At 38.6% G+C, this 12,605-nt stretch overlaps 1 protein-coding gene across 1 annotated transcript; it reads right to left on the bottom strand.

The window, feature by feature from the left end:
* Positions 1-2,199: 2,199 nt before the first annotated feature.
* Positions 2,200-3,131, bottom strand: LOC105523162 (olfactory receptor 4N2-like). Its single transcript, XM_011957939.1, is given in 2 exon segments — positions 2,200-2,713; positions 2,715-3,131. Coding segments are annotated over 2 exon segments (927 nt in total). The 5' UTR covers positions 3,129-3,131; the 3' UTR covers position 2,200.
* Positions 3,132-12,605: the final 9,474 nt, after the last annotated feature.

The following is a 12,605-nucleotide window of genomic DNA, read 5'->3' as shown; positions in this document are numbered from 1 at the left end:
AAAAAAATAAAAATAAAAATAAAAAGAAATTAATCTCATTTCCATTAGAACCAAAAAATAAAATATTTAGGAGTAAAATTAACCAAGGAGGTGAAAAACTTGTACACTTAAACTATAAAACAATGATGAAAGAAATTAAAGCAGATGCAAATAAATGGAAAGACTTTCTATGTTAATGGAACAGAATAATTAATATTGTTGATCCACACTACCTGAAGCAATCCATAGATTCAATGCAATCTCTGAAAATCCCAATATCATTTTTTTGAAAAATTTTTTTAAATCCTAAAATTCATGTGGAGGCACAAAGACTCATGAAGTGACATGGAGAGGGAAAAAGGTGGCAAGAAGGTTTTATTTAGGAGGGAGGAAATGTGGTTACCTGCTACAGGTTACACCCAATAGGGAGGACAAAGTTCATGTTACAGATGAGAGAAAGGAGAGTTATCAGGGTAATTGCCTTTAGTAGAGAGGAGGGGATGGAGTCTGGTGCATAGGTGGAAGGGTTTACTTCTGTAGGAGCAGGAGCAGGTCACCCAGTCTCAGGAGAAGTTAAAGGAAACTTAATCACAGATGCAGGTCATATAGTGGTAGTGATGGGAGATTAAGGAATTCTCACCTGCTACCTTTCTCAGTTAAACAGGAAGCAACACAATAAACAGAGTGAGAATGGAAAAAGATTATCTGAAGACTCAGACCACTTTTTCTATAGTCTGAATATTTTTACCATGTACATAATTTATATTCATAAGTGTAAACTTTGGTTATTATCAAAAATAAAATATTTTAAAACTCAATTTTAGATCCCCTTGCATTTGGGGTTCCAGATGTTTTGGATACTGCCCATTTAATGTACTCATATGAGATTTGAATTTGTAGTAAGCTAGTTAGGCAGGGAGGTAGTAGGAGAGTCTTCTGTTGTACTAGGGGTGATTTGATAGGTCCAGAGTGATTCTAGATCATTAACTTGATTCCAGGCACATGGCTAAAGTTGTAGTGTTTTTCAGACAACAGATGGCTAAGATTGTAGCAAGAACAACTTCCCTAACAACATAGGTCACCTGTGTTAGTCTGTAAGGCGTCTCTGGAATGTCCAGCCTATAGTCTGCTCTTTTCGACTTTCCAGAGATTTTGTGAACACCTAACTCTCGATATTAAATGATGTTTTGTTTAAAATAGCTAGAATGGTTTCTTCTCTCTGACACAAAATCCTGATTGGTCTACCAAAGAACTATCATTATTAAACTTAGAGTGAAATCCATTGGCAATAAGGTCAAACATACAGCTAAAAGTCATAAAAATTTGCTAGGATTAATAATGAAGCTCTAGAAAAAAAAGTAAAATGTTTTTGTGACCTTTTTCAATAAAAGTAACCAGCTTTCTTTTGCCACTCTCTGCTAAATTTATGGAAGAAAAATTGGTAGTTTAATATCTTTCAAAGTGCACTTACAAATATAATATTCTCCTCTTAATGATATTTTTAAACTCTTTGATATCTGCATAGAATCTTGAGTTTACAGCCCTAAGTCATTTACGAACCTTCAGTAGAGGAATCACTCTTTTGCTTAAAGCCACAAAATGGCTTCTTGTTGTAATAAAATTAAAACTCATATTTACTATGTAGACCATGTGTTTTTGACACTACCATTATCTCCAACTTTAAGCCTAATCATTTTCTCATTAAATTACTATATTCCGGGTAACATGGACTTAATCGTATTCCTCAAATATACCAAGTTCATCATCATCTTTGAGTTTTTGCACTACCTGTGCCCTCTATCTAGAATACTATAGCCCCAAATGTTTGCATGTTTGGCTTCTTCAGTTTATCTAGATATGATCCAAAATGTCAGCTCCTCAAGGCCTTTTTTGATTGTTAAACACAAATTTGTTACTCCCAATCCAGAGTCACAATTTATCATTTCACTTTTCTTTTTAGTTTTTACAGAGCAATATCTCTTCCTGAAACTATGCTGTTTATTTTCTACCTTAATGGTGGTCTACTTTTACTAGTTTTTACTATTTTTACTATATCTCTTGGAGAGCAGATAGACCTTATCTGCCTCATTAATTTCTTTCTTCAGATCCTAGAATAGTCCTGACAAATGGGAGGTATTCAATGATTGCAGTGCTTGGAAATAAACAAATCAATTTCAGAAAAAATGCTACACTCTATTTTTATTCTTCCTCCCCCCGTTTTTCAGGCTATGTGCTTATTAAACACCTTTTTCATGGAAGCTTTCACTTCCTGGTTGCGAAGGGTGTAAATGACAGGATTCAACAAAGGAAAAATCACTGTATGGAAGAGAGAAACCACCTTGTCAGCTGGGAAAGCCCTGAAGGGGCACGTGTAGATGAAGATGCCAGGTCCAAACATGAAGAATATAACAATGATATGGGTGGTGCATGTGGACATGGCCTTGTTTTTCGCCTCAGAAGAAGACCCTCGTATGCGACAAAGAATGACTGTATAGGAGGCCAGAAGCCCCAGAAAGCACAGAAGTGTCATCAGGCCACTGCTGAAGACCATCAGAAGCTCCACCACAAACGTGTCGGTGCAGGCCAGCTTGATGACCTGTGGGACATCACAGAAGAAGTTGTCCAGCTGATTTGGGCCACAAAAAGGCAAGCAGAGGATGAGGACCACCTGGATAATGGAGTGGACAAAACCCCCAAGCCACAGAGCCAACAACATTGCATAGCAGGCTCTATCTAGGGTTCATGACAGTTGAATAGTGCAGAGGCCGGCAGATGGCGATGTAGCGGTCAAAGGCCATCACAACAAGGAGTAATCCCTCCCCGCCTCCAGTGAAGTGTAAGAAAAAGAGCTGAGTGATGCAGCCTCTGTAGGAGATTACCTTCTTCTCAGAGAGGAAGTCCACCAACATCCTGGGAGCCACAGTGAAGGAGTAGGATGCATCCAGGAAGGCCAAGTTGCCCAGAAAGAAATAGAGGGGGGCTGTGAGGCCAGGGTCTGACCTTATGGTGAAAATGATGAGAAAATTTCCAGGGAGGATGATGAAGTAGAAAATTAAAACTAACACAAAGACCAGGAGCTGAATATCTTGAGACTGGGTCAGACCAAGGAGCATGAATTCTGTTATCACTGTTCCGTTCTCGCTTTCCATTTCCCTGGCCTGCAGTACATTAACAAGCAGAATTAATTGTTATTACTATGTCTCTGTGTCTTCCAACTAGATACTAGTTCTACTGCTAAAAAATATTTGGCACATACAGTACTTCAGCTAAAAACAACACTTCCCATCCCTCTCTTATTCTGGGTAAACTCTATTACCTTAATTTCTCCAAATTTAAAATGACAACAAAATACAGTTCTCAAAGCTACAGTTTTATTCCCATTCAACCACGTGCTTCTACAGAATCATTTTCCATGTCAGGAGTCTGGCATCCTCCACGCTGGGATTCCTGCATCCTCCACGCTAGGATTCCTGCATCCTCCACTCTGGGATTCCTGCATCCTCCATTCTGGGATTCCTACATTCTTAAATCATTCAAGTTTCCTAATGGAAACACAACCTAACTTCGAATCTGAAGGTCTTTGAGTTTTTGTGGATATACTGTGCTTGAGGCTTAGCTCTTTTCTTGGGATTAGACCCTTTTTCTCCTTGTCCACACCACCCCAAAATTTCCCTAGACATTTTCTTCCCTCAATTCCTGTGTAATTTCCAGTTCCTAGCTGGTAACTCTCTTCCTTGCCCTCTGACTAATCATCTAATGTACTTATTATACTCCTTCTGGTCTGATATCCTTGTATACTCTTTTCCCAGACTGTTCACCAGAATCCCAAGCTGTAGCTCCACTTTTGACCTAACACAGACATAGTGCTCCAGCCATAACTCTGTTTGAGCACCACTCTTGTGGCCACTCCACACCTGCATGCAGCTAATTTAGCACTTTTTGAGTTTCAAATACTAATAAACTCAACACATTTCTTTCTCTGTTCCCAGTATGACACCCAAGACAGAGCCTTTTAACAAACAATATGCTACAATATAAAATTTGCAAATACAAAACTTCAAAATGTCATTATCTCAACTCATAAAATCATAGCATAGATACACTGTAAGTGGCCATAAAGATACTGTAGTCTTATTCTTCCATTTCAAAGATGAGAAAACAAAAGCTCCTGTGGTTATATTACTTAAGTTTAGAGTGAGTTTTATTTTTTGCTCTGCTTGATAAGTAGTAGGATAAGGCAAGTGTATACTATTCAGTTTAAATAGATAAAGAATTTTTTAATCACAGCTTTAATGAATGAATGTTCTTTTCTTGCATTTGAATAACTAAAAATAATATTGCTAATCTAAAATCACTGCCATATTGCTTTGATTTGTAAGTTCAACCTTCTTTAAATAAAAAGAAAAACAATGTGCATTGTGAAGAAAATTCATATTTAAAATTCAGATTGTTTCATGGTGTATACTCATTCCAGAAGGTGCACATGATAATCCACTGAAGTATAGGAAGAGCATAGTAATTTATCTATATTTAGTAGATATAAAACATTTTATACATATCACAATATTTCATTCTTTTCTAAATTCACTTTTTAATATTTATAATGGATAACATATTAGTGCAATGGTTTATATATACTTTATAAATAAATATGCATACATTTAAGCTTATATAGTAAAAAATGTCTTATGGGAATAAATTTTTTAAGTTTGAAAATTGCTAGCCTACAACAAAATACAAACTATAATATGAAAGATATTCTTCATATGATTTAACTAAGCAGTGTATTTGTTTTAAATAAGCGCTTCAGCGGCAGGGCACGGTGGCTCATGCCTGTAATCCCAGTACTTTGGGAGGCTGAGGCAGGTAGATCACGAGGTCAGGATATTGAGATCATCCTGGCTAACATGGTGAAACCCCCCTCTCTAAAAAAATACAAAAAAATTAGCCAGCCATGGTGGCGGACGCCTGTAGTCCTGGCTACTGAGGAGGCTGAGGCAGGAGAATGGCGTAAACCTGGGAGGCAGAGCTTGCAGTGAGCTGAGATCGAGCCACTGCACTCTTACCTGGGAGACAGAGTGAGACTCTGTCTCAAAATAAATAAATAAATAAATAAGTGCTCTAGCACATGGGGTGCAGAAGGAAGGGAAAATCTTTGACAGAAAATGCTACTGTGACAGTAGCTAGAAAAGAAAGACTGGAAGATAGAGTGTGAGGGAAGAAAGAAGAGAGAAATAGAAAATCAAAACAAACAAGCAAGCAAACACCAAAAGACAGTGCATCTATAGAGTGTCATCTTAAGGTACATACTTTAAGAAGCATTAAAACTATCTGCTTTATGTACCCCTAGAGCAGAATAGAGTGGTTAATACAGGAATTTCTGGATGTTACTTGCAACCACAGGTGGAATTTATGAAAGTCATCCTTTAACACATCATCATATATACACATGCAATTACCACATGAACACACACATATGCACACAAATAAGTACAAACACACACTAATTGTAATAGGAAAAATATTTTGTGGGTCCTTCAAATGAGCTTTTCTGCTCCTGTCTTAACCATCCCCCCCTTGCCAGCCATTTGTCTCAACATTTATTCTACTATCTGCCTATATAAATATTTCCTTAAATCCAGAGCCCCTTCTACAGTCAACCCTTGAACAACGCAGGAGTTAAGGGAGCAGAACCCCCATGCAATAAAAAATTAGCATCTACCTTGACTCCCTAAAACCTTAGCTTCTAATGATTCCTGTTGATCAGAAGCTTTGCTGGTAACGTAGAGAGTTGAATAACAAATATTTTTATTTTTTATGTATTATATACTATATTCCTACAATAAAATAAGCTACAGAAAATAAAATATAACAAAATCATAAGGCAAGGAAGATTCAACTGCTGTTCACTAAGTGGAAGTGGATCATCATAAAGTTCTTATCCTTGTCATCTTCCCACAGAGTAGACTGAGGAGGAGAAGGAAGAAGAAGAGTTCATTTTGTTGTCTCAGGGGTGGCAGAGGTGGAAGAAAATCCACATATAAGTGGACCCATGTGGTTCAAACCCATGTTTTTCTGGGATCAACTGTACTTATTCGTATGTTTTATGCATCCCACATACTCACATAGAATGAAGTATTTCTTGATGTGTTAGCATTTAACAATATACCGGAGACTTTTGAGGATTTCTGAAGGACTTTGAAATTGAAGGTTATAAACTCTTCCATTCTGCGTGTGTCCCAGCCTCACTGTTATTTTTCTACTGTTTCTTAACAGATGGGATTCTGTACTACTTGACATCTTGATCAACTTTCTGCCCTGTCCCATTTCCATTTTTGAATCAGCTCTACCTTCTCTAAATGGTGGTTGGAATAGACACAGAGACTAATCAGATAAGCATTCCTCTAAGCAAAATAAAATGTCTACCAAAAAAAAAAAAAATCCATAAATGACGGCATCATCAGAGTAAAGTGTTTTATTTTAGCCAAATTAGTAGAGAAAGTTCTGTCAAAAGTCTGTACCATACCCTCCTCACTGTATCTCTAATCCTTCTTGCCATTTCAGCTAATTCACAGATTCATCAGTTTCTGGCCATGATGACACACTACAGAAATAGGGAAGACGAAGGAGAAGGGTTCACCACATTTGCAGGCTGGAGACACAGAAACATCTCCAGGCAACTCTATGTGTGCATGCCTGGAGTCTGAACTGTGGTCAGATGGGCTCTTGGAGCCAGGTGTTTAGAGATCCTATGTGCTTAACTCCACCTCCTTTCTTATTTTCCTTTTTCTCTCTTTCTTTATTCATCAATATGCAGTTCACTTTCATTTTTTTTTTCTGGTTGTGATTTCTTTTCCCTATTAATTTGTTGCCTGCTCTTTTTCCCCTCTCTGTGTCTTTCTGGCTTTATTTATTTGATTCTCTTTAAACATTGTGCTTTATTATTTTTTCTTTCTTCTCCCTTAAATATATCTATGTCTTTTCACTCCAAAATGTTTTCACTGTCTCCACTTTTCCTCTATGTTCATGGCCACTCCATTCTACCCCACGCCTGTCTTGCTAATACATCTAAAAACAAAACAAAACAAAACAGAAAATCTCATTGCCATTTTCTTTCCCAACAAGACTCAGAAATGTGTGTGCTTCCTACCATCTTCCATTTTAAATATTAAGTCTACAAAATGAAAATGTATAATTCACTCTTCAGTAATAACCATTTACTTTTAAGTGGTATTCTTGCAATTGGCCAACTCTGAGTCACTTATCAATTAATTCATATATATATATACACATATATATGTGTGTATATATATGTGTATATACATACACATATATGTGTGTGTATATGTATATATGTATATATGCGTGTGTATATATGTGTATATATACGTGTACACATATATGTGTGTGTATATATATATGAAACTTGTAAGTGAAACTGATAAAAATGAGAATTATTTTTTTAAAAAAAAGAAGTTAATTTCATCAGTAGCATCCTAATGAAATAAATATATTGAATAAAAATTTCAAAACTAGGAATGTAATATTAGTAGTTAGGAATAACTTACTAACTACACAAGGTTAGTAAATTATTTAAGTATGAAATAATAAGTTTTGCATTTTCTAAAAAGTGTGAATCAGGCTGAGAACATAACAGAAAATTTAATTTATACTGATGCTGATATAAAGCACCAAACAAATATATAGATTCTTAGCCAGAAAATTTATTCATCAATCAAATGAGATGGCCAGATTAAATGACCTCTAAATTCCATTTGAATGTCAGCTTTTTAGGCAATGTAATAACATAAAAGGATCCCTGGTTTGGGAATCAAGTCTCTGACTCTCATGCCTTGACTTAGCAATTAACTTATTGTGTGATTCTTGGAAAGTTACTTAGCTTTCAGAAGTCTGAGTTTTCATCTAGCAAATAGATTAATGTATTGACTCTTTGGGTCTGATGTGGGTAACATGATGACCAAATGAGGTGTGAGGATCAAATAAGGAATTCATTCAAGTACGCTTCAACCAAAGTTAATCCTGAAAATATTTAGATGTTAAAAGTAGTTATATTGAATGGACAGAATGCTGCTAGATCTCCTGTCAATGTCTTTGAGTAACCCCTGGGATAATGGTAGTTGCATAAATCTGAATAGTTAATAGAGACAAATTGTGGAGGGTCAGTAACATAAAATTGCCAATGCAGCTAGTGGTTTGTATGTCAAACTTTTTTCAGTTCTACAACTTTCTGTCAAAATTCTGTGAATGAATGATAGAACCATATGCAACAGTAGAAACTTTCATACCTGCTGAATGTGAAAATGAAGAGGTCAAGGACTTATCTTCTGCAAAATCATAAAATCTGTTAAGTTTTTCTCTGGAGCTTTTAGCCTGCCATTTCTGCATCTTCCTCCCTTTTCTTCCATGTTTAATAAGGAAAATGATACATATCAGTCACTTGTAGGATCTTTGGTTTTTAACACATGTCGATTCTCTCAGTCTATGGAAAATTATAATAGAATTAAAAGTTTTGTTCACCAGTAAAGTAATCCCAAGCATTAAATGCAGATGGAGATCTATTAGGAGAGAGAATACATAGTGCCCCACTGCTGAATTTAGACCTTAGCCTGTGGCTATTCCTGCTTTTACTCTGACCTGTCTATTCAACTGCAATCTAAGATATCAGGTAAACAAGTAAAATAGTTGCAATATTTTTTCTATTGTCCCTTTCTTCTTGTTTCTTATATATATATGAAGAGCTCCAGAAATTTAAGCCTTCAGGGATCTTATGTTACTCTCACAAAGTAGCCATCCCCCCTCTTCAAGTAAGACTAACCAATTCTGCCATTGTTCATAAATGTTGGTTGCCACATGAGGAACCTTAGATTTTAAAATCTCTCTATTGTAATGGAGAAAGTGCTTCTGAGATTTGAGACTACCATGACCCACTGAATGCTTCCAAAGGGAGTTATTAGGCAAACTATATTAGTTATCAACTAAATAAGGCAAAGAAAAATACCAGAGCTTTGCAAGAACTAAATTTTTTTAAATGTGCTACGTAATACCAAGATGACTTACTTTCTAGTTCTAAAACAAAAATCCTATTGTGAAAAAGACAGAACCCTATTCAGAAGCATGTTTATTAGTCCAGAAGTAAATAGAAGTTTGAGAGAAGTAAATTTACATGTTATAATTAAAATTCAAAAGGAGAAAAATATTAAATAAATGATGAGAGATTATTGCTTTGTACCACAAAAACAAGCAGGGGTAGGATGAGGCAAAAAATACATGTGTGTGTGTGTGTGTGTGTGTGTATACAGACTCAAATTTTTCAATTAAAGGCTTCACCAAACTGTAGAGGGTGGCTGGCAAGATGGCCAAATAAGAGCAACTCCAGTCTGCAGCTCCCAGCAAGACCAATGCAGAAGGTGGGTGACTTCTGCATTTCCAACTGAGGTACCCAGCTCATCTTACTGGGACTGGTTAGACAGTGACTGCAGCCCACTGAGGGTGAGCCAAAGCAGTGTGGGGGGCATCACCTCACCCAGGAAGTAGAAGGGTTCAGGGAACTCCCTCCCCTGGCCAAGGGAAGCCATGAGAGACTGTGCTGACAAGAACAGTGCATTCCAACCCAGATACTAGGCTTTTCCCAAGGTTTTCCAACCTGCAGACCAGGAGATTCCCTCAGGTGCCTACAACACCAGGGCCCTGGGTATCAAGCACAAAACTAGGCAGCCATTTGGGCAGACACTGAGGTAGATGCAGGAGTTTTTTTTCATACCCCAGTGGCACCTGGAATGCCAGCAAGACAGAACTATTCACTCCCCTGGAAACGGGGCTGAAGCCAGGGAGTCAAGTGGTCTATCTCAGGGGAAGCCACCCCCATGGAGCCCAGCAAGCTAAGATCCACTGGCTTGAAATTCTCACTGCCAGCACAGCACTCTGAAGTCGACCTGGGACACTCGAGCTTGGTGGGGGCAGGGGGATCTGCCACTACTGAGGCTTGAGTAGGCACTTTTCCCTTCACAGTGTAAATAAAGCCACCAGGAAGTTTGAACTGGGCAGAGCCCATCGCAACCCAGCAAAGCAGCTACCGCCAGACTGCTTCTCTAGATTCCTCCTCACTGGGCAGGGCATCTCTGAAAGAAAGGCAGCATCCCCAGTCAGGTGCTTATAGATAAAACTCCCATCTCCCTGGGACAGAGCACCTGGGGGAAAGGGCAGTTGTAGGCACAGCTTCAGCAGACTTAAATGTTCCTACCTGCTGGCTCTGAAGAGAGCAGCAGATCTCCCAGCAAAGCACTTGAACTCTGCTAAGGGACAGACTGCCTCCTCAAGTGGCTCCCTGATGTCTGTGCCTCCTGACTGGGAGACACCTCCCAGCAGGGGTTGACAGACACCTCATACAGGAGAGCTCCAGCTGGCATCTGGCTGGTGCCCCTCTGGGACAAAGCTTCCAGAAGAAGGAACAGGCAGTAATCTTTGCTGTTCTGCAGCATCTACTGATGATACTTAGGCAAAAAGGGTCTGGAGTGGACCTCCAGCAAACTCCAGCACATCTGCAGCTGAGGGTCCTGACTGTTAGAAGGAAAACTAACAAACAGAAAGAAGTAGCATCAACATCAACAAAAAGGACATCCACCCAAAAACCCCATCTGAAGGTCACCAACATCAAAGAACAAAGTTAGATAAGTCCACAAAGATGAGGAAAAACCAGAGCAAAAAGGCTGAAAATTCCAAAAACCAGAACACTTCTTCTCCTCCAAAGGATCACAACTTCCTGCCAGCAAGGGAACAAAACCAGACGGAGAATGAGTTTGATGAGTTGATAGAAGTAGGCTTCCGGCCGGGCGCGGTGGCTCAAGCCTGTAATCCCAGCACTTTGGGAGGCCAAGACGGGCGGATCACGAGGTCAGGAGATCGAGACCATCCTGGCTAACACGGTGAAACCCCGTCTCTACTAAAAAATACAAAAAACTAGCCAGGCGAGGTGGCGGGCGCCTGTAGTCCCAGCTACTTGGGAGGCTGAGGCAGGAGAATGGCGTAAGCCCAGGAGGCAGAGCTTGCAGTGAGCTGAGATCCAGCCACTGCACTCCAGCCCGGGCGACAGAGCAAGACTCCGTCTCAAAAAAAAAAAAAGAAGTAGGCTTCCAAAGATGGGTAGTAGCAAACACCTCTGAGCTAAAGGAGCATGTTCTAACACAACACAAGGAAGCTAAGAACCTTGAAAAAGGTTAGAGGTATTGATAACTAGAATAACCACTTTAGAAAAGAACATAAATAACCTGACGGAGCTGAAAAACACAGCACGAGAACTTCATGAAGCACACACAAGTACTAACAGCCAAATCAATTGAGCAAAAGAAAGGATATTAGAGATTGAAGATCAACTTAATGAAATAAAGCATGAAGACAAGATTGGAGAAAAAAGATTGAAAAGGAATGAACAAGTCCTCCAAGAAATATGGGACTATGTGAAAAGACCAAACCTACGTTTGATTGATGTACCTGAAAGTGACAGGAAGAATGGAACCAAGTCAAAAAACACTCTTCAGGATATTATCCGGGGGAACTTCCCTACCCTAGCAAGACAGGCCAACATTCAAATTCAGGAAATACAGAGACCACCATAAAGATACTCCTCGAAAGAACAACCTCAAGACACATAATCATCAGATTCACCAAGGTTGAAATGAAGGAAAAAATGTTAAGAACAGCCAGAAAGAAAGGTCAAGTAATTACCCACAAAGGGAAGCCCATCAGACTAACAGTGGATCTCTCTGCAGAAACCCTACAAACCAGAAAGAAGTGGGGGCCAATATTCAACATTCTTAAAGAAAATAATTTTCAAACCAGAATTTAATATCCAGCCAAACTAAGCTTCATAAGCGAAGGAGAAATAAAATCCTTTACAGATAAGAAAATGCTAAGAGATTTTTGTCACCACCAGGCCTACCTTACAAGAGCTCTAGAAGAAAGCACTAAATATGGAAAGAAAAACCGGTACCAGCCACTGCAAAAACATACCAAATTGTAAACACCATCGACACTATGAAGAAACTGCATCAACTAATGGGTAAAATCACCAGCTAACATAATGACAGGATCAAATTCACACATAACAATGTTAACGTTAAATGTAAATGGGTTAAGTCCCCAATTAGAATACACAGACTGACAAATTGGATAGTGACTCAAGACCCATTGGTGTGCTGTATTCAGGAGACCCATCTCACATGCAAAGACACACATAGGCTCAAAATAAAGGCATGGCAGAAGATTTACCAAGCAAATTGAAAGCCAAAAAAAAGCAGGGGATGCAATCCTAGTCTCTGATAAAACAGGCTTTAAACCAACAAAGATTAAAAAAGACAAAGAAGGGTATTACATAATGGTAAAGGGTTCAATGCAACAAGAAAAGCTAACTATCCAAAATACATGTGCACCTACTACAGAAGCATCTATATTCATAAAGCAAGTCCTTAGAGACATGCAAAGAGACTTACATTCCCACACAATAATAGTGGGAGACTTTAACACCTCACTGTCAATATTAGACAGATCATTGAGACAGAAAATTAACAAGGATATTCAGGACTTGAACTTAGCTCTGGACAAAGTGAACC

The sequence above is a fragment of the Colobus angolensis genome, unplaced genomic scaffold, assembly GCF_000951035.1.
Source record: "Colobus angolensis palliatus isolate OR3802 unplaced genomic scaffold, Cang.pa_1.0 Scaffold451, whole genome shotgun sequence".
Taxonomy (NCBI): Eukaryota; Metazoa; Chordata; class Mammalia; order Primates; family Cercopithecidae; genus Colobus; species Colobus angolensis.
The sequence above is the reverse complement of the archived record's forward strand: the minus strand, read 5'-3'. Positions and strand labels throughout refer to the sequence as shown.